Source organism: Apium graveolens, chromosome 11 (genome assembly GCF_009905375.1).
Source record: "Apium graveolens cultivar Ventura chromosome 11, ASM990537v1, whole genome shotgun sequence".
In the NCBI taxonomy this organism is placed as follows: Eukaryota; Viridiplantae; Streptophyta; class Magnoliopsida; order Apiales; family Apiaceae; genus Apium; species Apium graveolens.
This window is the reverse complement of record NC_133657.1, coordinates 173,212,109-173,234,273: the sequence shown is the minus strand read 5'-3', so window position 1 is coordinate 173,234,273 and position 22,165 is coordinate 173,212,109. Positions and strand designations below refer to the sequence as shown.

At 32.6% G+C, this 22,165-nt stretch overlaps 1 protein-coding gene and 1 long non-coding RNA gene across 2 annotated transcripts in view; one reads left to right on the top strand and one right to left on the bottom strand.

Moving 5' to 3' along the window:
• Positions 1–22,165, bottom strand: part of LOC141697224 (uncharacterized) — a 269,642-nt gene that overhangs the window by 220,434 nt on the left and 27,043 nt on the right. The window lies entirely within an intron of this gene.
• Positions 291–11,957, top strand: LOC141697102 (uncharacterized). The gene is made up of 14 exons (XM_074501319.1): positions 291–661; positions 2,804–2,970; positions 3,476–3,579; positions 4,650–4,716; positions 5,027–5,119; positions 5,204–5,368; positions 5,542–5,682; positions 5,775–5,852; positions 8,599–8,711; positions 8,794–8,854; positions 9,600–9,767; positions 9,889–9,990; positions 11,242–11,331; positions 11,512–11,957. Exons 1-14 carry the CDS (start codon positions 397–399, stop codon positions 11,572–11,574), a joined length of 1,677 nt encoding a protein of 558 aa, XP_074357420.1. The 5' UTR covers positions 291–396; the 3' UTR covers positions 11,575–11,957.

The following is a 22,165-nucleotide window of genomic DNA, read 5'->3' as shown; positions in this document are numbered from 1 at the left end:
TGTGATCAATGGACTTAAAAATGTGTGCACAAAAGTCAAACGACATATAAAAAATAGAGGGAGTAATATGATATGATGCACCCAATTATCAAATGATAATCGATCGGGTTTTAAAATGGATAATTTTCATTAATATTTGAAAAAAGAAGAAGATGAAAATCGTGAAAGCCCAAATAAATTCAAATTACAATTATATTGTAATTTCTTGTCCAATATTGTTTCTTATCGTTTTAAATTATCGGTTTCGTTGTTTTTTCATTTTAACCCATCCACCCAATAATAATACCATCATTACATCACCAACTCTGTAAACTCCAAAATTATCTCCCTCATTTTTAATTATTAATCCAGATCATACAATCTACTTCACTTCTGCAAAACCCTAGCTCCTCATCAATGGCGGCGAGAAAAGAGCTCTTCGATTCACTTTGCTCACTCATCTCTCTCGTCTTCATTCTCGTCGCTTGCGTCGAAATCTGCGACGCCGCTACCGTCGTCGACGTTTACCGGCTCATTCAGTACGATATCGCCGGCGAACAGTTCGGATCGCGATTAGCGTCGCTCAATCATCACGCGTCGTCTCTGTTATCGCATCATACGGATCTTTCTAGGACTGTTGTTATACTTCCTGTTCGTGATCTGAATCTCACTTTTATTAAAGGTATATTTTGTTAAGATTTTGAGTTGATTGATTGATTTATGTTGAATTAAGTGTGATTTAGTTTGTTGTGTTGTATTGGTTAGTTATCGGAGTTGCGGTGAGTTGTAGTGTTGGTTTAGATGTGAATTGTGCAAGTGATTGAAGTTTATTGACATTTTGTTGTTATAATTACGGAACTGGCATTTCATCAGTTCCGGAGGACTGGTAGTACGTAACTAGGAATTATAGAATGTATTATATTTAACGAATAGGATTAGACGACTCAATGAAAATAAGGCTTGAGAAATTAGTAACACCAGGATAAAACGTGTTAGATTATTCTTGTCTAGAGTAGTATTATTTTTAATTCCGTTGTTTCCTAAAAGGGGGCTTGAGAAATTAGTGATACCAGTATAAGCGTGTTAGATTACTCTTGTCTGGAATATTATTATTTTTTAAAATACCGCTGTTGCCTTAAAGTAATTTACTTATATGCGTGAAAAACTAAGTTTAACACTAAACTAAGAAACTTTTATTTGGCTCACTAAATTAAAACTCAGGCCGAGTCAAGTCGTAACTGAATTACAATTAAGTATCAAAACTGGATCTCTCTCAAAATGTCATTAAGTTAAAGTGGCAAGGCCAGTCACAGACCTACATCCTTAGGTTAGTTAGAACGAGTCAAAAATAAATTTAGTTAGGTGTATTGAAATTTGACTTCAATTAGTGGTAATGATTGATCTGCCCATATGCATATTATAATGACCCGTTTGGGTTATCTTAAAAAATGTAACTTACAACTTAAAGTTGAAAAGTGTCATATAAGTTATTGAATATCATTACTTATAAATTATTTAACTGTTTTGATAATTTTACGTATAAATTATTTATACGTTGATAATGTGTTTGGTAAATCATGACTTATAAGTTAAAAATTTTCAAATAAAAACTAAAGTGTAATTATGAATTACACGAATGAATAAATTTCATACATGAATATAAAATAAAAATAAGAAAATTTAAAAATAAGGATAATGACCTCGGGATAAAACTATATAATATACACAATTTATCTCGATGAAAATAAAATTATAATATTGATCTGGGTAAAAAAAACTATATATAATTAGATTTATATAATTTGGTCGGTATAATGGTCGGGTTAAAACAAAATTATACGATTAAAACGGAATAAAACATAATTAAATTCAAAACATAACTAACCATAATTTGAAAGTATTCATATTTAAATAAAATAGTATTTTAATTTAAATAAATTATTATATATAATTCAATTCAAAAAAACTTATTGCGATTAATAGAATTTTAAAAATAGAATTGACATGATATATTGTAAAAATTTAATCGAAAATTAATCAGTTCAATAGAAAATATAACACGGCTTGTCATGGCAAAACGAGAAAGCTAAAATAAGAAAGTACGCTGAACTAACATTCTGATTTTCAACGTTTATGCTATAAAATGGAGATTCATTTAAGCTTAGCCAAACAGTCGGCTGTAATAAAAAATGGGCTTTAGGCCCGTTTAAGGTGATATCGGTTGTTGCCAAACAGCCACAATATATCAAGTCACCCATCTTCCAGTCCAACATGGATACATATCCAAGTGTCGGACTTGACAATATTTTGAAAATTTTACATTTTTGGCCTAAAATAGGTGTCCAAACATTCATATGCAAGTCCGAGTGTCGAGTGTCGGACATGGGTACTTGAGAAAATTTGAAGAGTCGGGGTAACATAGTGCTGATTTGTGAAGTTATATCAAATAAATGGATTGTGTTACCATTACAAATCCATTAGAACATCTCCAACAATATATGTAAACTCCTAAATATAAAATAAAATATGAATATTTTATTAATAAGTAAAAGTAAAGAGCCATGTACTAGCTCTTAAGTTTGAGGAGAGAGAGTAGGCTCTTAACTTCTTAAAGAGTCTCTAAGAGGCTGTTGGAGCTCTAATTTATGCTAGGATTTTATTTTTGAAGTTAAGACCCTATGTAAAGATTCTATTAGAGATGCTCTTATAATTACATTATCCAATATCATTGCTTTTTAATTGCTGGAATTGTATTGGACAAATTGTTGTTCCTTAAAGTAACATGATTATTGCCTGATATTATGTGTTTTTACGCCACTGGCAGAGTGTATTGGGCAGAAAAAGCAATTAGGAGGTTTATTACTCATGATTCCTCAAATGTTTAATTCTGGGAACAAAGATGGTGCGGAAGATGATCCGAACTCTGAAAAGGAGCTAATTAGAATCCTGTTGGCGGAGCTGGAGCGGTTAATTATACATGCCAATATTCGTGTGAGTTTTATTGGTTTCTTTTCGGTTCCCTGCATCCACGTCAATCTCATACATTTGCTTTTTCTACACAACCTATATTCATGATTTTCCGTCCTTGTACATTGGTGTGTATCTCTTCATAATTTTTTATCCATTTGTTGGGAATAAGAATGACTAAATGATACCCTTCTTGACACTCCATTAATTGGTTAAATGCTTTCCAGAGATAGCTGGCCTGTTATATTCATACTTTGATTGTATTGATGCAGATGTATATTCTTTATAATAATTTGTAAATATCTTGTTCTTGTCTATAATATCTATTCGAACAATATTCCCACCTCCATTCAAAAGATATATTTATGCATCATACGTCTGCGCTGATAATAACTCATGTTTTGAAAAGCCTGGTTTTGCACATCCTAATTGATGTTATTATACAATTGTATTGTATCTACTTTTTTAAAAATTATATTATTTTAACCAATATAGTATCATTTATTAGAAGTGACTTTGTGTGGTACAGTATCCGGTATATTTCGCCTTTGAGGATGATGACATTGATGCTGTGTTAGCTGATGTCAAGAGGAATGATGCTACAGGCCAGCCTGCAACTGCAACAACTGGGGGGTTAGTCCATAAACTCTGAATTGCAAAGTGAGAATCAAATTTAGTTGCATCATGACAAACAAATTAATATTGAGAAGAATCTGTGCGTATTCTATCGGCCATCACTGTACATAATACATAGAACACATGCATTTACATTGTTGATTGTGCCACCTTTTGCTGACGGGACATGTCCTCTTATTTTCCTCCTTCACAATGCAATGAAGAGTAGAGACATTATTGTCAGTCTGTAGTAGTTTCTGTAGAGCATGTGTGAAAACATTTAAGTCTAAATATTGAAACCTAAATGTCTAAGACTCACTGTCAGTGGCACTTCACTCAGACGTCTTATGTTTGAGCATTGGCCAGATGTTAATTATGTCACACATTTACTATCGCATTGCCACTGATTGGTGCTCTAAAATTGGTTCGTGATGATCAACTCTTTGGTCCAGACTCCAGAGTTGGGTTATACATAGTAAAAGACCTTTAGAAGGATGCATGATATGCATTGTAGGCTGTAGCACCCAAGGCCTTAATTTGTTGTTAGTTGCATCATTTAATTCTCCTTTTTTGAAAGGCACACTAATGAACTCTTATGCTACCAATACATTTCTAGTCTGACTAATCAAGATCTAAACGTTCCTTCTGATTTGTGAGTATCATACTCATGAGACTTCTGAAACGGGTTCCGGTAAGTAACATATGTTAGAATCAGGTAGCTTGCTACCAACTTTGGAAGTATATAAATAACCATGTGGTGAACAAGATCTTTGTAGCTTTAATTTAAAGAGGTGCAATTATTTTTTTTTCTTCAATATGGATTCTTTCTTCATATTGGCCACCATAATATTGCATGAATTGTATTCATGTTGATTATATTGAGGAACTCTTTTGATGTGTGTTAATATTTGTAATTGTTTTCGCAAATTCATCTATAGCTGACATCTTATGAATCATCTTACAAGTCCAGGTGTCATCTGTATGTTAAGTTTTTTCAAGTTTGCAACACAATAATATACTGTACTTTTATAATCAGACCACAAGGTAACATATTAGCTCATAATAAGTTGTGGTTTCTTGATTATCAGGTACAAGTTTGTTGTCAGTGCTCCTGAACCTAGGAAAGTTGCAGCCCCTGCTATTACAAATATTCAGGTTTTACGAATATCCCGTTATATGAAAGATTAGTTTGATTATTAGATTTTCTTTTCTTTTGATGTTTCACTGTAATACTAGTAGGGCTAAGAGATCATTTTGCTTTCTAAGTTCTCATAATGCAATTAACCACCTATCATGCCACTGTTGTTAGGTAATGTTATGTTAGTAACTTCGATATTCTTTGATAGGTTGCTGATTATTATATACCGCCTTATCGTGAGCTACTTCATATTGCAACATCTGTTTGAAGTTGCTAGTGCAGATATTGGTTGGACATTTGCATAATATAATTGATTATTATTGTCAGGGATGGTTACCAGGACTGAAAGCTGATGGTGATTCAAATCAACTCCCAACTATTGCTATAGTGGCCTCATATGACACGTTCGGGGCTGCACCTGTATATACTTAAAGTATTTTATACACTTTATATAATTTTTTAATGGTAATGGGAAGACTTGACAATGTTTCTGTTAATTTGTAGGCACTGTCAGTGGGAAGTGACAGCAACGGAAGTGGTGTTGTAGCACTCCTTGAAATTGCTAGGTTATTTTCACTACTGTATTCAAATCCTAAAACAAGAGGGAGATATAATCTTCTCTTTGGGCTGACATCTGGTGGACCTTACAACTACAACGGAACACACAAGGTGCTTGGCTTGTCCAGGAAACTAAAATTTAACAAAACACACATGCACACACACCTCATTTGCATAATCTACATGGATATATAGTATATACATATGAAAGTCGGATGTTAGCATATGGTTTGTGTTGAAAAAAATGTTGTTCACCTTCTTTACATTTTTTTGTTTGATTCAAGTGGCTTCGCAGTTTTGATCAACGCTTACGGGAAAATATTGAGTATGCTATTTGTCTTAATAGCATTGGTTCATCGGGCAATGAGTTGTGGCTCCATGTTTCCAAGCCTCCAGAAAATGTCAACATTAAGCAAATTTTTGATGTGAGTAGTTTATTTTAATATTGTTTTTAGATTGCGTAAAGCAATAATCATTTCTGCCCCCAACTTGAAGGCTACAAGGTTCCTTTTTGCAGGGATTTTCCAGTGTAGCAGAAGAGTTGGGACTCAAAGTTGGTATTAAGCACAAGAAAATAAATATTTCAAATCCTCGAGTAAGTAAATCTATTTTATTTAGAGGAAAATAAAACAATGAAAGAGTTTCCAGTATCGAAATATCAGAGGAGGTCTTTCATCTTCCTAAAAATTGATCCCATGTAATATTATGTTGAATGTAATATAGAATACCTATTTAGATATTTAATCATATATATGCTGTAAGTGACAGATAATTGAAACATATGTTGGCCTAGTACTGTTAATATCACATAAGCAACTATGACAAAATGTGTAGATATAGCATCTAAGTCGCTCAGACTCGGGTACGAAGTGTCGGATGCGACACATATCCGAGTGTCGGACTCGGCGATCTTGAAAATTGTAGACACGGGGACACCGTCCGAATTTCGGACAAGGGTACGGGGACATGGTAATTAAAATAATTTTTTAATTTTTAAATATAACTAAATAAATTAAGTTTTTCATCACTTGTATTTTTTAATTATTATTAAGAAAATATATAGCAAACAGTCGATCTTTTTAGATAAAAAAATGTACTACATGACCTCAGATGTACATGTACTACACAAACACAAGTATATTTATATAGTAGTATAATATATGTAACATCTCTGGGCTATAATAATAATGATTATAAATGATGTGTAGGTGTAGTGGACAGCTGGATCCACTTATAGCTTGAACCTGTACAAAGCAATGTCCAGATACATTTTTAAATAATACAATTATATACACGGTCTGTATGCCTATCTTCTACTTTTTACTTTTTCAATACCATCTTTTAGATCTGCATCTTTCACCATCTTCTTCCATCTCTCTTTCTTCATCCTTTCTAATCTGTGTTTGTTCTTCCCTTTTTATTCATCTGAAATGAAGTCCAAATTTTTCCGGCGACCTTGAAATTTCTCCGGCAACGAAGAAGAAGTGTCGTTTTTTCACATGGCGAATCCGACCCGTATCCCGTGTCGTGTCCCGTGTCGGGTCGGGTCGACAAGGGTACGACGGCCATAAGTGCCGAGTCGGGGTAACTAAGGATAGCATTGGCATGTAGTTTTATATAAGTTGTCTATAATCTCTGCATTCACCTTAACCTCCACACAAACTGCCTCCGATTGTGGCATATTAGGCATGTGTGTTGTATAGTAAACTGGGAATCCCTATTAAACATAGGGTAGGTATCATGTTACTTGGAGAAACATGGTCAGGTTTCATTCATCTTTTCTCTAAAACATAACTATTAAACATAGGTCAGGTTTAATATATCTATTCTCTTGAACATTCCCTATATAGTAATTTTTTTTTATTACAAATCATACCTTTATCTAAATAATTATATAAAATAAATGACAATTAATCTATTTATTTTATGCTCTGCATTAGAATTCGTTGTTGCTTCTCATTGTCCCACCACATCCTGCAGTTGTACTCCCACCAAATTGTTTTGAATACATACGAGTACATCTGTCTAAGTTGGGATGGAAAGGAATAGGTTGTTAAGGGATGGGTTCAGTTAACTCTTTGTTTGGATGGAAGTATTGGGTAAAGAAGGGTTCAACACTATCTTATTTGGATGAAGGGTTGTAATGTAAGATTGTTGTAAAATTTAAAATTTTGTAGTTTTCATAAAATAATATAAGTTATTTTTGAAAATAATAAAAAGCCAATATTGAAATATATTTATATAGAAATTTGAAAATTAGTTCATTTTCCAATTACGACCTAATACACAATCAGAAAATATCTTTTATCCTTATTTATATTCATTGTTGTTTTCATATATTAGACCAAGTTTTTAGCACATAATCCAGAAAAATTATTGTAACATCATGAGTTGATTTCAAAAGACTGTATATAAACCTATACACATCAGAGAAAATAACAAAAAATGTATTCAAGTACATAGACAGATGTACTCGTATGTATTCGAAACAATGTTTATAAAATGGAAAACAATCAAAAGGACAAACAAATAAAATAAATATCATGCACGTGTATATAATAATTTTTAAAATGATAGCAAGTAAATAGGCGCATATGACTGACGTAAATTAAGTAATACAGGGACGGACCCTTTGTAACACGCCGATTCGGGGTGTTTGATTAGTTTCCTGACTTGATTAGATACTGGCTTTCCTCAACCCACCTAAACTTTCCCAAACAGGGGTTCTTAATTTTTATCTCATTCCAACCCATCCCTCCGTAGCCCTCGATCCAGACAAACCCTTAGGTTCACAAATAGATATAAAACGATGCATAAAGTTGGTACTTCATTCATCACAGGTTTCTAAGCATTGGTATATATTTTAAATAATAATAATTATTATATTTTCTTACATAATACTAAATTAATATTTAAAAACTTTTAGAATAATAGTAAACAATATATTAAAAACTAAAATATAAATAAGAATTTTTTAAAAACTAAAGGAAATTCACTGGTTATAAGTTGTAACGAAGAAACCTTATATTTGATTACACTGTCTTGTCATCATATGTTCATTATCATGTCTTATTCCAGTATTCTTAACTTTGAAATAATCAAGCGATGAAATATGTTTACCTTTCTCACTAATCATTAACATGATTTTCATTTCATCAGAAAGGATACATATGTTGCTCATGCGTTATATCATATTAGTGTAGTCAGTATTCTGCACAACTCCCTCGCACTGTTATGATAATAGTATTTGATTAAAAGTAATAGTGTCTTAACTCACTTTTTGTCGTGAATAAAATTCAAGTATGTATAGTTCTAGTGTTGAAGTGACAAAACTGCTGTAGGTAGCTTGGGAGCATGAACAATTTTCAAGGCTGAGAGTTACGGCAGCAACACTTTCTAAGCTTTCTGTTGCACCAGAATTTCTGGAGAGCACCGGAGGTCTATCGGATAACAGGTCATGATCTATAGCTGATTCCTTACTTTATTACCGGAAGAAATTTGTTATATTTTTAAACTTGTAGAGAACTGTCTTCCAGGCATTTTACCAGTGAAGCTGCAGTTGCACAGGGTGTGTCATTAGTTGCGGAGAGTCTTGCGGTAAAGTTTTCTACAATCAGTTTTATTGAAAGTTTTGTTGTGTGGTGATCTTTTGGAGACATGCATGCACACAACGTACAGTTCAGTGGTAACATGGTAGAGGCTTTGACCTTGATCTTACACTTTAAAGTTTTTAAGTGTTGAGACAGATTGTTATGTTGTCAGAAATCCATTAGTCCGACCACCAGGAAGAAATGATTATGTTCATTCCTAAGGATACTAGGATCCCTACTAAAAAAGATTTCAAAATCGTCACAGACCTCCCTTTTGACCTTTTCCTTTTCTATTTCAATTTCTGGATTATTAGGTGATCATAACTGAACTTTCATATATAAAAGAGATGTAGAAAGAGATAGACTAGAAAAGACAATTGTAAATAAGATACTGTGCAGAACAGAACATTTTGAGTCACTGGTTTGCAGATTTTGTCATTGCTATATATTGAGTTGATTGCATTATATGTGGAGAATCTAAAGTTTTCGTGCGTGACTGCCATATATCTACAGCAGTCTCCAAACACTCTAATGTTCTTAGTCAGGAGTATTTGACAGCAATGCACTGTACTGAACATCATCTCTTGATCTACGTATGTACCCTGTGGATCAATTGGTGATCCATAACTAGTATTAAGTTGTGAACTATTATTGAGCTTCATCTTGAGATCTTTGTATGGTACTGTATATCAAAGTAGTGATTAGATGACCAATGTCTGGCATGGTTCTAAGTATGTCGTGATATTTTGCAGAGACATGTTTACGGCCAGCAAGGAAGAAATATAAATGTATTTAAAGAGAATAGTAGTTTAGCAGTTCAGCCATCATATATACAGTCGTGGTTGCACCTATTATCCACCACCCCTAGGGTGGCACCATTTCTTCCAAAGAACGACCCCTTTGTCATGGCACTGAAAAAGGTACGATTATCTGCAACAGCTGTAGTGTGCATTAACAATATCAACTATAATTAGATCAGTCCTGTAAGAGAATGGTGTGAGGATTATTAATATTTTCTTTTCCTTGCTTTTCTTCTGTCAGGAATTAGCAGATCATACAGTTGAGGTGAATGTGCAACACGAAGTACTAGATGGGATTTTCACTTTCTACGATTCAACAAGCGCTAAGTTACACATTTATGAGGTATAGATTCAGACCTTTTCCCCTTCTTACATGAGCATGTGCATGACATCGGTGTATGCATGTGTATCGAATATCAATACAGTAACTGCTGCCGGTCACATTTTTTATTTAGCATAACGTTTTCTTGTAAAGTATTCTCTCTATAAAGCATGATTCCCTTTTATCGATGTTTTTTTATTATAGATGTTACAGGCAGTTTTTTTGTTGATAGATTTTAGAAGATATATCACATATATATGTATATTAAATAAATCTGAAGAGTTTCAGGTTAAAGGACTGAGGTCTAAAAAATGCAGAATTTCTATTCTGTTTTAGAAAAAGTTAATGGTTATTACAGTACCGAAAAACATTAACCAAACTTCGTTGTCAGTCTCGTTTTCCCGTCACATGGATTCTACTAACCTTGTTTAGTTTGTTACTCAATTTATGTGGTTCCTACCACTTTGTAATTACATATAGGCTTAAATATAACTTAACCCTTAAAGTATCACACGTTGTACACATAAACCCTTAAAGAAAAAAGTCGTTATTTTAACCCTTAAAGTATGAGATTTGTTCGCTTTAACCCTGTTGTAAAAATTTCATCCAATATTGCCCTCAACCTCAAGGGTTATTATGTTCGCAATCATATACTTCAAAGGCAACATTGTTTGTCAATCATTTTCTTGTCATTTTTTGTTTATTAAATAATATAAGATATATATGAATGTATAATATACTAATTAACAACGTATTATTATATTTTATTTTACTTTCGTTAAATCTTACTAAAATTATAAATTTTACTTATAATAAAAACTTACAAAATTATAATACACTATTAATATCTCAGGTAATATGTAATAATAACCGATATAAATTAAAAATTATTTGATTGTATAAACTAATTAATATGAGAAATAATATTATTAAAAAATTAGATATTAAGTAATTTTAAATAATTTTTTGAAAGAATCAAAACAAGAATATAAAAAATGATTAAAGGGTTAAAGTGTACAAAATTCATAGTTTAGGGGCAAAAGTATACAACCTTTAAGGGTTATATGGGAAAAAAAATTAGTAAAAGGGTTGAAGTGTACAAAACTTATAGTTAAGGGGTCAATATATACATTTGTTTTGTTTAAGGGTTCATGTGTACATCAAGTTATACTTTAAGGGCTAAATTATAATTAAGCCTTACATAAAAGGCTTGAACTTATCCGTCAATTTCTGTCTACCTGTGGCTAAACTATTTGATCGTCCTATTTTCAGGTTGCTAGTGTGACATTCGATTTGCTTGTATTGCTAGTGCTGGGTTCCTACTTAATCGTCCTTTTCAGTTTTCTTGTTATAACAACCAGGGTATGATTTTACTTTTTCCTAGATGAACAGGATTTTGGTTCATATAAATATATATACACACACTCAATATTATGTGAGTTGATTGTATATATTTGAACTATCTGTACTTGGCTGTGTAGAAATAGTTTGGGAGAAACGTTGTATATAATTAGTTACATTACACTTTTTGAATTTCAACAGGGTCTTGACGATCTCATCAGTCTGTTTCGACGTCCTCCTTCACGTAAAGTAAAAACAGCTTGATATTAAAGGGTAGCATTGAGCTTATTAGCAGTTTCTTCCCATGTTTAGCTTTGGTTCTACTCCTGGATGCAAGTGGAAGTCAATCTTGGTGATGGTTTTTTCCCGTTGGTAGACTAATCTGATCTTTAGGTTAAATCATACCAGTATGGAATGAAACTTTAGTTTTGGATCCTTGTAATTTTACATACAGTCGTCATGAAGAGACGACTTGAGAGAACATTTTGTCATGATAAATGTAACTTTTTCTGTGCCTAGGGCTCTCTTAGCAAGGGCTAAAGGCTGTTGATGCTCAGCCGTAATCCTTAAATCATTACATGTTGACCTTCGGATAACATTCTAGTGTAAAATTTTATATTGATCATTATATTTCTTTTTCCAGATAATTTTGTGTTCACATGTTTTGAAGAAAGATTTCTGGTTTTATGCTGTTCTGTTGGACAAAAAAAAACTAGAACTCCAATATGTACATAAACAAAGTTTTCACTTTTCTTCAGTTTTTACCATTCAGAAAAGAATCTTTTGTACAATCAAGAGCACGAAACCAGGCACAAGTTATAATGCAATTGTTGGACACTGCTGAAAGAAAAAACTGATTATGTAAAGAAATATGACATGCGTGGCAATTTGACATCCGTGGCTACGCAAGTGGGGCAGCCTGGGAGCGTAACTATGTTCAGAATTGGGAAGATTGTTTGATTTTGAAGAATAAAAAGACTAACGCATAAAATAACAGAAAAAGGGTGAACCCAAAGTAGTTTACTTCGGCTATGAATTTACGTATACTTTGCCCATAATCCGTACGATACAGGGATTTATTTTAATATTTGTTAAATTTTTATTAATAAAGCATTTATTATTTATTATAAAAATCTAAATTTCGTAATATATAATAATATGTATTTTGTAATACCTATCTAAATTTAGCTTACGATATATATACATATATTTCATCTAAAATTCTTAATATACTTTCTTCTTATATATTAAATAAATACATGGGGGTGTTAATTGTTGGAGGGATAGTAAAAACCGTTAGGACAACTTATGTTGATATTTATTATTAAGGGTGTGAAATCGATAAATTTGATACAGATCTATTTATATTCATATATTTGTAGGAAATTATGGGATTCAAATATATATAATATCTATTTTTTTTCGGATACGAATGTAAATATTTTATATGAATATAGGATTTTTTGGATAACAATTATTCGAAAATATATTTTTCCCGTTCAGAATTTCCCGTTCGGAAAAATAAAACTCGGAATGCCATACTAATTTTATTTATCTTCTAATCTAATTTTGTTACTTTAAAATATTTTACTCAAATAATATTTTATATATATATTTAATTTTTTTACAATTATATAAAATTTATATAAATATATTATTTAATGAATTTACACACACAAACATTATAAGCTAATGAATATACAGTTATATATTTAGAAATATATTATTCCTGTATAATTATTATTAATATTATATTTGGAATTCGAATATTCCGGATTCAGATATGGCTAATATCCATAATTTTCGCTTTATTTCAGAAATGTATAATATTCATTTTTTCTCAAATATAAACGAATGCATTTCGAACGTATAGGATTGACAATCGTGTCGGATCGGGTGGGGTATTGCAGAATCCATATCAAAATCGGAAAATTTTATCTATACCGGAACTGACCCGAACCCGAAAAATACCCTAACCCGATCCATCGAATTTTGGAACGGATTCAGTTATACCCGAAACCCGAATTTTTTTGAATTCGATATTCATACCCAAACCCAAAATCAGAACCCGAACCCGAAATCTGAAAATTTGTATAATTATTGATATTGCAAGTGCTTGGAATCGAACAGGCGACTTGTAGAGAAAGAGTTTTAACATGTCATTTTCAACAACTACACCATATCATTAATTGTGTTATTATATGTATAACTAATATTTAAAAAAGTCAACTAAATTGATACCTAGTTATTTATATTTATTACTAAAAGATATTTTGTTACCTTATAAATCTTATCACTCGTTTAAATGATTAAATAAATATATTTAATTAAATTTTATAATTAGTTAATTTTTAACTTAAATATAAAAATATATGTTGTAAAAATTATATAATAATATGTATAATGTATATTATAAATAAATAAATATTATAATATTATAATGTGTAATATATAAAATTCTAATATTATATATTAATATAATTAATAATATATATATATATATATATAATAATTTGGGTTTTTTCGGATTTCGGGTTCGATAGAGTTTCGGATTTCAGATCGGGTTCCGGATCGGTGTACCTAATATCCAATTCCAAATCCAAAAATTTTCAGGTTTAAAAATTAAATCCATATCCAAATCCAAAAAATCGGGTTCGGTAAATCAAAAATTTTGAATTTCGGATCGGGTATCCGTCGGATCGGATTATCTTGCCATCCCTACGAACGTATATCATATTTTTTGGATTCCTACCCGAAGAGAACGTATAATTGATAACAATTTTTTTTGGAAAGGTGTTAAACAACTAATCAAACGAAATCATGTTTCGCCCAAAATTGTATAACATCTAACTCCGTGCAATGCACAAACTGATTTTAGTATTTGTAATCATATCATTTATATAATAAATATTTTTTTATCATAGACAAAAATGATAAATATAACAAAATATAATATAGTAACTATGTATTATTGAAATTGTCATTGACGAATTCAACTTTACAAATTAAAATATTAAATTTCAAATATATTTTACATTGACCATAGCGATTCTCATAATATTTATTATAAATTTAATAATTACATTAGACATCTATATTACATTATTAAAATTGAAATATAAAAAATTTAAGAATACGATACCCATATTTTAGTACTTATACTTTAAATCTTTTATTTAACATTTCATATTTAAATTTTAGTGCATGAACGTCATATTTAACTATATTTTTTTAAAAACTAAGCTCATAACTTTTAATTACTGTTGTTGCTTAGAGTCTTAGACAGAGACGTCCTGCTTACGGAGGTATGAGCCGTGCATAGTTTCAAAAAGAAAGATTTGAGCCGTGCATGAGTCACTTTGTATTTTTCTTATTTTTTGTGTTTTTAAATTATGGAAAGGGGTTATCTTTTTTGGAACGTGTGAACCAACCAACCAAATTATCTCCTAGTTTGTTTATAATAGTATAATATAGATAATAACCGAAATAATTTTTAATTTGATATGCTTTTTTCTGGTTGATTTGATTATTCTCAATTATGATTGTCAGATCATCTTCGCACTAAAATAATATTTCCTCCGTTCCGTTTATATTGACCACCATTCTTAATTCACTTATTTAGCAATCAAGGTAAAATTGCCTAACTTAATCTCAAATATTAACATATATATTTAAAAAATATTTTTATATATAAAATATGAAATCATGATCAATACTTTTGAGACAAATAAATAAGAAATTCTGGCTAATATAAACAAGACGGAAGGAGTATACACCATTCAAGTTCACATGTTCGAATCCTCAAGCAACAAATATAAATATTATTATTTATATACTACTCAATCATATACTAATTAATCTTAACAAACAATAGAGAAAATTTTACAAATGTTAATGATTCAATTCTCATCAATCATGTCTATACTATTAAACTAAAAATAAAATATTGAAAGTTTTGTCGCAAGTTGGTCTGGTCATATGTATTTTAGTCATCCTCTAAATTTATAATTATATTCAACATAAAACACTCTAATTAACAAATTAAATTTATAATTATATTAAAAATAAAACACAATAATTATTAGATTAATATTCACAATATAATTATATACATACAAATAGAATTAAATCTGTACAATGAGCTTCAGAACAACACAAAATAATATATATATATATATATATATTATTCACTCGGACACAAAAAATTATGCTATCGAAACGGTTGAAAATAATATTATAATTAAAATAATAATTAGTTGATATGTGTAATGGCATGATAAAGAAAATATTCAAAATAATAAGTACTATCAACAAAATTATACTACTTATACGGGCTAAAGGAACTATAGAAATCATAGTTAGTCGGATTTGATGTATTGGACTAAAATAAAATAATATATACTACTGACACAGTTAAAAAAATTAAACTATTGAATCAGGCTAAAACGATATTGGAATCGAAAGATAAGTTTTGTAAGTATATTTAACATAAAACGCTCTCACTAATAAATTAATATTCACAAAACTTTTATATAAATATAAATAAAATTAAATATGTATAACGGTCTCACTCCAAAATAAAATAATATATATCATTCATCCGAGTAAAATTACTAAACCGGCCTAAAATAAAATTAAATGAAGATATAATTCTTTGATAGGTACAATAAACAAAATTATACAATTGATACAAGTTAAAAAACTCAAAATAGGTAGCTGCATTTGCTGCATTGGGCTAAAATTAATATCAATATTATTTAAAATAAACATAATAAAAAATAATAACTTAATTAACTGTGTATTGCACGAGTTATAGGTTAGTACAATCTGATTTTAACAAAAAAAATTATTATAAAATTTAAGTATAGTTGTTGTGGAATAAAAACTATAGTGCGTTAGTAATTAATGTTAGGGTTTGTGAGTTTCGAGCATTAATGGTTGCTCTTGTGTTCGGGACTATCAGTCCTTACAAGATGCCTACGTATCTCTGTGTGGTAGAGAATCAAGCCAAAAACGTAGTTCTAGATAGACGGGTAGAGCCCTTTATATAGAGGTGAGTCTAGGGTCAGACTTGAGTTGGGAGACTTGGTGGACAAGTCTCCAACTTAGATGGTAATTAGGAGTCCTATAAGGGAAGGAACTCCAGAACCTTCTGTGTAGGACTTTGAGTCCGTTTAGGACACATGTCTCTGCTCTTCCAGCCGTATTGGGCCTAGTCCATGAACAACTTGTGTTCGTGACTACACGGGCCGTCTTGAGTCTGCCACGAGCTTAGACCAGACAGGTCTGTACTAGACTTCAGAAAAAAAAGCTCAAGTGTAATTAATGTAACATTTAATGTGTGTTTAGGATGTATTTTCTATCCATATCATTTGCCCCCAACTTCCGTGAATACTGCTCGAGTTTTCGTGAAAGTTATGATGGTCTTTGTTAGGTCACACACACACTGTAGAGGGGGTGAATACAGTGTATAGTACACTCAAATCGAACTTTAAGAACTTAAGTAACAGAAAACAAACTTTATTGAAACAATAAACTCTGTTACAGTATGGAACTGTTACCTCTCAGTGATGAACAAATATCACGAGAGCTGCTAGGGTTAAAATGAATAATCTTCTCTAATAATGATAACACTTATAGTGTAAACCCTATATATGTGTTTATATACTACACAGTTACAAGATAATCGCTAATTGATATGGAATATAATTCTGCTTCCTAAAATATATCAATCAGATATCTTTTCTTCCTAGTATTCCATTCTTCACGGAATTCCTTCTTCATGCATATCTCTTCTTATGTTTATCTTGATCTTCTTTCCTTTAATCAGCTACTGTCCTTATCTGATTGTCCTTCAGCACTTAAGTTCTGATATCTATCTTCCGATGATTATTTCTTGATAACATATGTACTGATATCCTTAAGTCCTGACTTCCAGTATAAGTACTGATCAACAGTTAAGTACTGATTAATCATGTTCAAGTAAGATCTGAAAGCTAAACATAAAACATATTAGCCATGACATTATCAAATATATCTAACAATCTCCCCCAACTTGTAAATTAACATAATATACAAGTTTAACAGATATTTGATGATGTCAAAAATATTAAGTACAAATGCATGAGAATTAGACTAGATAACTACAACTTACAGTCCTTAAAGCTTTTACTAATTTCAACTTCTGATAACAACTTCAGCCTGTATAAATATCAGAATTTAAGCAGTTGTAGATCTTCGACTTGGCTTCATCATTTTCTGATTTCTCTGATGTCAGGAGTTGTTCTGAGATAGTTCTTCAACAAATATTTCTCAGCATATTTGAGTTCATCAATCATTCTCCTTTTGACATCTTTAAGCTCTGCAGTATCTTCACCAGTTTGAAAGATTGCAGCTCTGAGATCATTGATCTTTGCTTTTCTCAACTCCTGATCTAGTCTTATGACATAAGCTTTGTCAGACTCTAGATTGAATTCAAGTCCCTTAATACTAAGATATGTTCTGATCTGTGCAGTATTATGCTTCATATCAACAATATCACCATTGTGATCTCTGTACTTTGGAATATATATGCTGTCAGACTTAACAGAATAAAGCCTTTTCTGTCCCTGAATCTGTTCTTTTAAGTAGTTTGCAGCAGTCTCTGTTATTCTGTCATCCACTTGAAGTAAGAAAAGTACATGCTCCATTTCTTCAAAATACTTCAATGGAATGGCATTTTGTCTTATATGAGAAACCCTACCATCTGTCATGAAATACAACATGATGTATTCTTTCAAGTAGGTATGGTAAACCATCTGTACAGATTCCAGTTGATTCAATCTCTCAGGAGTTGCTCCAATACCTGGTTCACTCAAGGAAGTTGGATCATTGGTAGTGTTGTGTACTCTTCTTTCATCAGCACTTCCCAATCCAGTTTTATCTCTAGCTTCCTTTCCAGTAACTACTCTTGCTTCAAAACCACTTGCAGTAGTCTTCAAAGATTGAGTCTGTTTTGCTTTAGTGAATCCTGGTAGGAGTGTCTTTGATCTATTTTCTGATATCAAGTTAAATTGAGCTCTGTCAGAGGTTACTGGCTTCTTCTGAATATCAGAACTTATAATTTCTTGACTCTGAACAACTTGAGCCATGTCAGAGGTTGTTTTAAGAACTTTTCTTGAAGTCAGAGCAAGATCATCTTTTTCATCAGTAATTTCTTCTTCCTCAGGAGGTACATAAACCTTGATAGGTTCACCAACCTTTTCTTTACCCTTGGATCTTGGATCTATCTGTGGTTGTGATCTAGCCAACGTTGCTTCAGTATGTGTCCTTTCTTTGATCACAATACCTTTGAGTTTTGGAAGTGACTTTTTACCAGAAGCTTCAGATTTAGATGTGACTTTCTCTGATTTAAGTCTGGCTTCTTCTTCCTTTAAACTTTCCAAGTCCATTCCTGGATTTTCTTGAAGAAATAACTGTCTTGACATTTCCTCATCAAGATCTAGAAGTTCATCAGAACTTATCCTTTTACCAGCAGCAGAACTTATTCTTTTCCCAGTATCAGAACTTGTCCTGTGACTAGCTTGTCTTGATGTAAACCTTCTACCTTGACTATGACCGCTACCCATTCCAGAGTATCCTTGATCATCATTTCCATCATCCTTTCCTTGCAGTGTCTTGTTAGTGTTGCATTTGGACTTAATTACCTTCTCCCCCTTTTTGGCATCAGCAGGTAGTAAAAGAGAGATAAGTAATTCCACTGAGGATTGGATTTCAGTAAGTTGCGATTGCTGAGAAGCTTGATTTGTCAGAATGTCATCAATCTGAGCTTGTTGTTTCTCTTGAGTTTTCTCAATATAAGCAATCCTGTCAATGGTAGGTTGAAAGAACTTTTTCTTATCAATTTTCCAAACTTGTTCTTGTTTGATAAAGTTCTCCTGAATCTTGTGTAGCTCTGCATGAGTAGTTGAATGAAGACCTTGTAGATGTTTAATACTCAATGCAGTGACTCTAAGCTGGGTTTTTAAATCATCAGAATTTAATATTTCATCAGCTTTAGTCAGGTGCTCAGCAAGATGTATTGCAGTTGGAACACATGAAACTGAGTTCCATTCCTTAGTCCACTCCTGACCTGCAGGAGTTTCACTCCAAGGTACTGGTGCATCCCCGATAACAAACTTCTTTACCAGTTCAGACTTAGGAAGAGTCTGTTGAGGAGTATGTCCTGAAGGACCTGCTTCATCAGCATCTACAGTTGGAGCAGCTTCACTAGTATCTCCAGCATTTGCAGCATCAGAACTTAAAGAATCAGTATCTTCTGATAAGACAACAGTGTGAGTAGCAATGGAGGCTTCAGCATCCTCTAATTGCTGATCTGATACTAAGTTCTGATCAACAGCCATATCCTGATGCTCACCTAAAGTCTGATCATCAGCATCTTGATGCAGAGAAGGTGTTGTTGATAACTCTGGAGTTTGAACAGCATCAGTAACAGGTGTTGTGGAAGGATTATTTGCTGTTGGAGCTTCTAAGAGAAATACTTCAGACACAACCAAGTGTTGAACATCAATATCAGCACTTGTGCCTGGATCAACAAGAGACACAGATGGTGAGTTAGCCTTGTCAGATACAGCTTCCTGAGATGGAGTTGATGGAGAAGAAGTGACTGGAGCAAATTCCTTGTCTTGTGAGATCAGAGATTCCTGATCCCCTTCCTTAGCTGCTTCCTCGTCATCATCTGAAACTGGCCTTTGTGCCCTCTGTTTCTTGTACTTCCTTGTTGATTTGGATTCCTTGGGAGTTTCAGGAACTATCATTCGTCTAAGCCTCTTGAGAAGCCTAGAACCCCCAATTTCAGAATCCTTCTGAGAAATCTCTTTCTCAGCTTCAGTAACAACAGGTTCTCTAGAAGAAACCTGTTCCTCAGAATCAGATTCATCTCTCAATACAATCCTCCTTCTCTTTTGAGATGTTTGAGGAACATTCTTTGTCCTCTTTGGCTTGGAAGATGAAGGCTTCACAGTAGGTGCTGAAGATGAAGGTTGAGCAGTCTGTGAAGTGGAGAGATAGGATTTGAGATATGTTCTGAGGGTAGGTTGAGTAGAATGAGAGGTAGGTACTGAGGTTGATGGATTTTGGGTGTTTGGAGTTGGTTGGACATCAGAGTAAACAGATCTATAAGTATCAGGATCAGCATTTACCAGGATCTGTTTTACAGACTTAGGAATCTGTAATGGTCTAACCACTTTTTTCTTAGTATCAGCATTTACCAGGTCATTAAAGTATCATTTTGCAACCTTAAAAGGTGGGGTTTGAGTGCTGACTAAATGAGGTTCATCAGTACAGTAAGTGTAAATAAGTTGACAGAATCTAGCAAAATAAACAACATCTCGATCCTCTGTCATCCTATCCCCAATAAAACCAATTATTCCAGTTGCAAAATCAAAATGAGTTTGATGAATAATAGCATACCCTATGTGCTGACTCAGAATTGGGATAGCATCAAAATTTGAACATTTGTTCCCAAAAGCTTTGGTGATGCAATCAAAGAAGAAACTCCATTCTCTTCTGATATTAGCCCGTTTCAACTGTCCAAGTTTCGTCAGACTCTTTTCATATCCCAATTCAGCCATTAACTCCCGAAGGGCTGAGTCCTCTGGAATTGAGAAAGTACAATCTTCTGGAAGATGTAAAGCCCTGCGTACTGTACCAGGAGTGACTACAAAGGATGAATCACCCACTTGGAAGATAATACTGGGAGTTCCACGTTGACCACCATCATCAAAAAGTCCAGTCCTCCAAAACCTCAGAACTTGTTGGCTTGAAAAGAATTCAGGCTGTGTTAATGCATACCCAACCTCACTATGTGCAAGAAGATCTTGCACAAAGTGCAATTCAGATGGAGCTTCAGTGTGATCAAGAACTGCAGCATAGTTGTTAGGGACAAACTTAGCTCCATCAATGATTAAATCCTTTGGTGCCATGTGAAAAAAAATGAGATTCAAGTATGCCTGTTAGGTGTTTGAGATAATGTCTGTATGAAAAACCAACGTGAGAAATAAAGAGAAAGAGAAAGAGAGTAAAAGTAAGGAGAGAGATAAAATATAAAGAAAATAAAAGATTAAAGAAATCTTCTCTCTGTTGTACTTATACTCTGAACAAAAATGTTACCGTTGGACACCTGTCAGACATGCAGTAATAACGGACAGTTACTGGGCTCGAGAAAACAGGAATCATTACTTACCCATTTGCCTAGTTTCAAGGAAAAACCGTTCCATTTATCAAGAGAAACAGTTTTAATTCAAAATTTAAACCGTTAGCACTGATTGAATTATTTTTCACTGCATCATTGATATTCTGAAAATACATCACATGAAAATGACCAAGATAAATTAGATAAGTAAGTGCTGAAAATGAATCAGAACTTAATATAAAACAAAATTTATACGGTCATCAGAATATCAATCAGGATTTATCAACACAAGATAAAATAACTCAGAGACAAAATCTTGAAGTAAAAACAACTTTCATTAATATATCAAGACAATACATTTATGAAATGGAAATTACATCAATACTTATACAAGATTTTCCCTAAGCTTCTAATCCTAACATCAACAGCCTTAGTCCTAGCTAAGAAGCCTGACAAAGCTGATGATGAAGAAAAACAGGAAGAAGACTGAGATTAAGTCATCTTCTTCTTCCTACTCTCGACAAACAGAATGGCGAGTCGGATGATTCGCTCTTGCTGGCGGAGAGCTTCCAGCCTTTCCTCCTCCAATCGCTCCAGATGGCGATGGTAGTCCATATAGAAGAATAGAAGGTGTGTCAGTACCTCCTGTGGGACAGAGTCCCATATCTCCTCAGGAATGGCTGT

Excerpts from the sequence above, each read along its gene's own strand:
- LOC141697102 (XM_074501319.1), top strand. The coding sequence starts at position 397 with ATGGCGGCGAGAAAAGAGCTCTTCGATTCACTTTGCTCACTCATCTCT. Across the intron at positions 4,717-5,026 it reads CTGCTATTACAAATATTCAG|GGATGGTTACCAGGACTGAA; the intron begins GTTTTACGAATA and ends TATTATTGTCAG. Across the intron at positions 9,991-11,241 it reads CTAAGTTACACATTTATGAG|GTTGCTAGTGTGACATTCGA; the intron begins GTATAGATTCAG and ends TCCTATTTTCAG.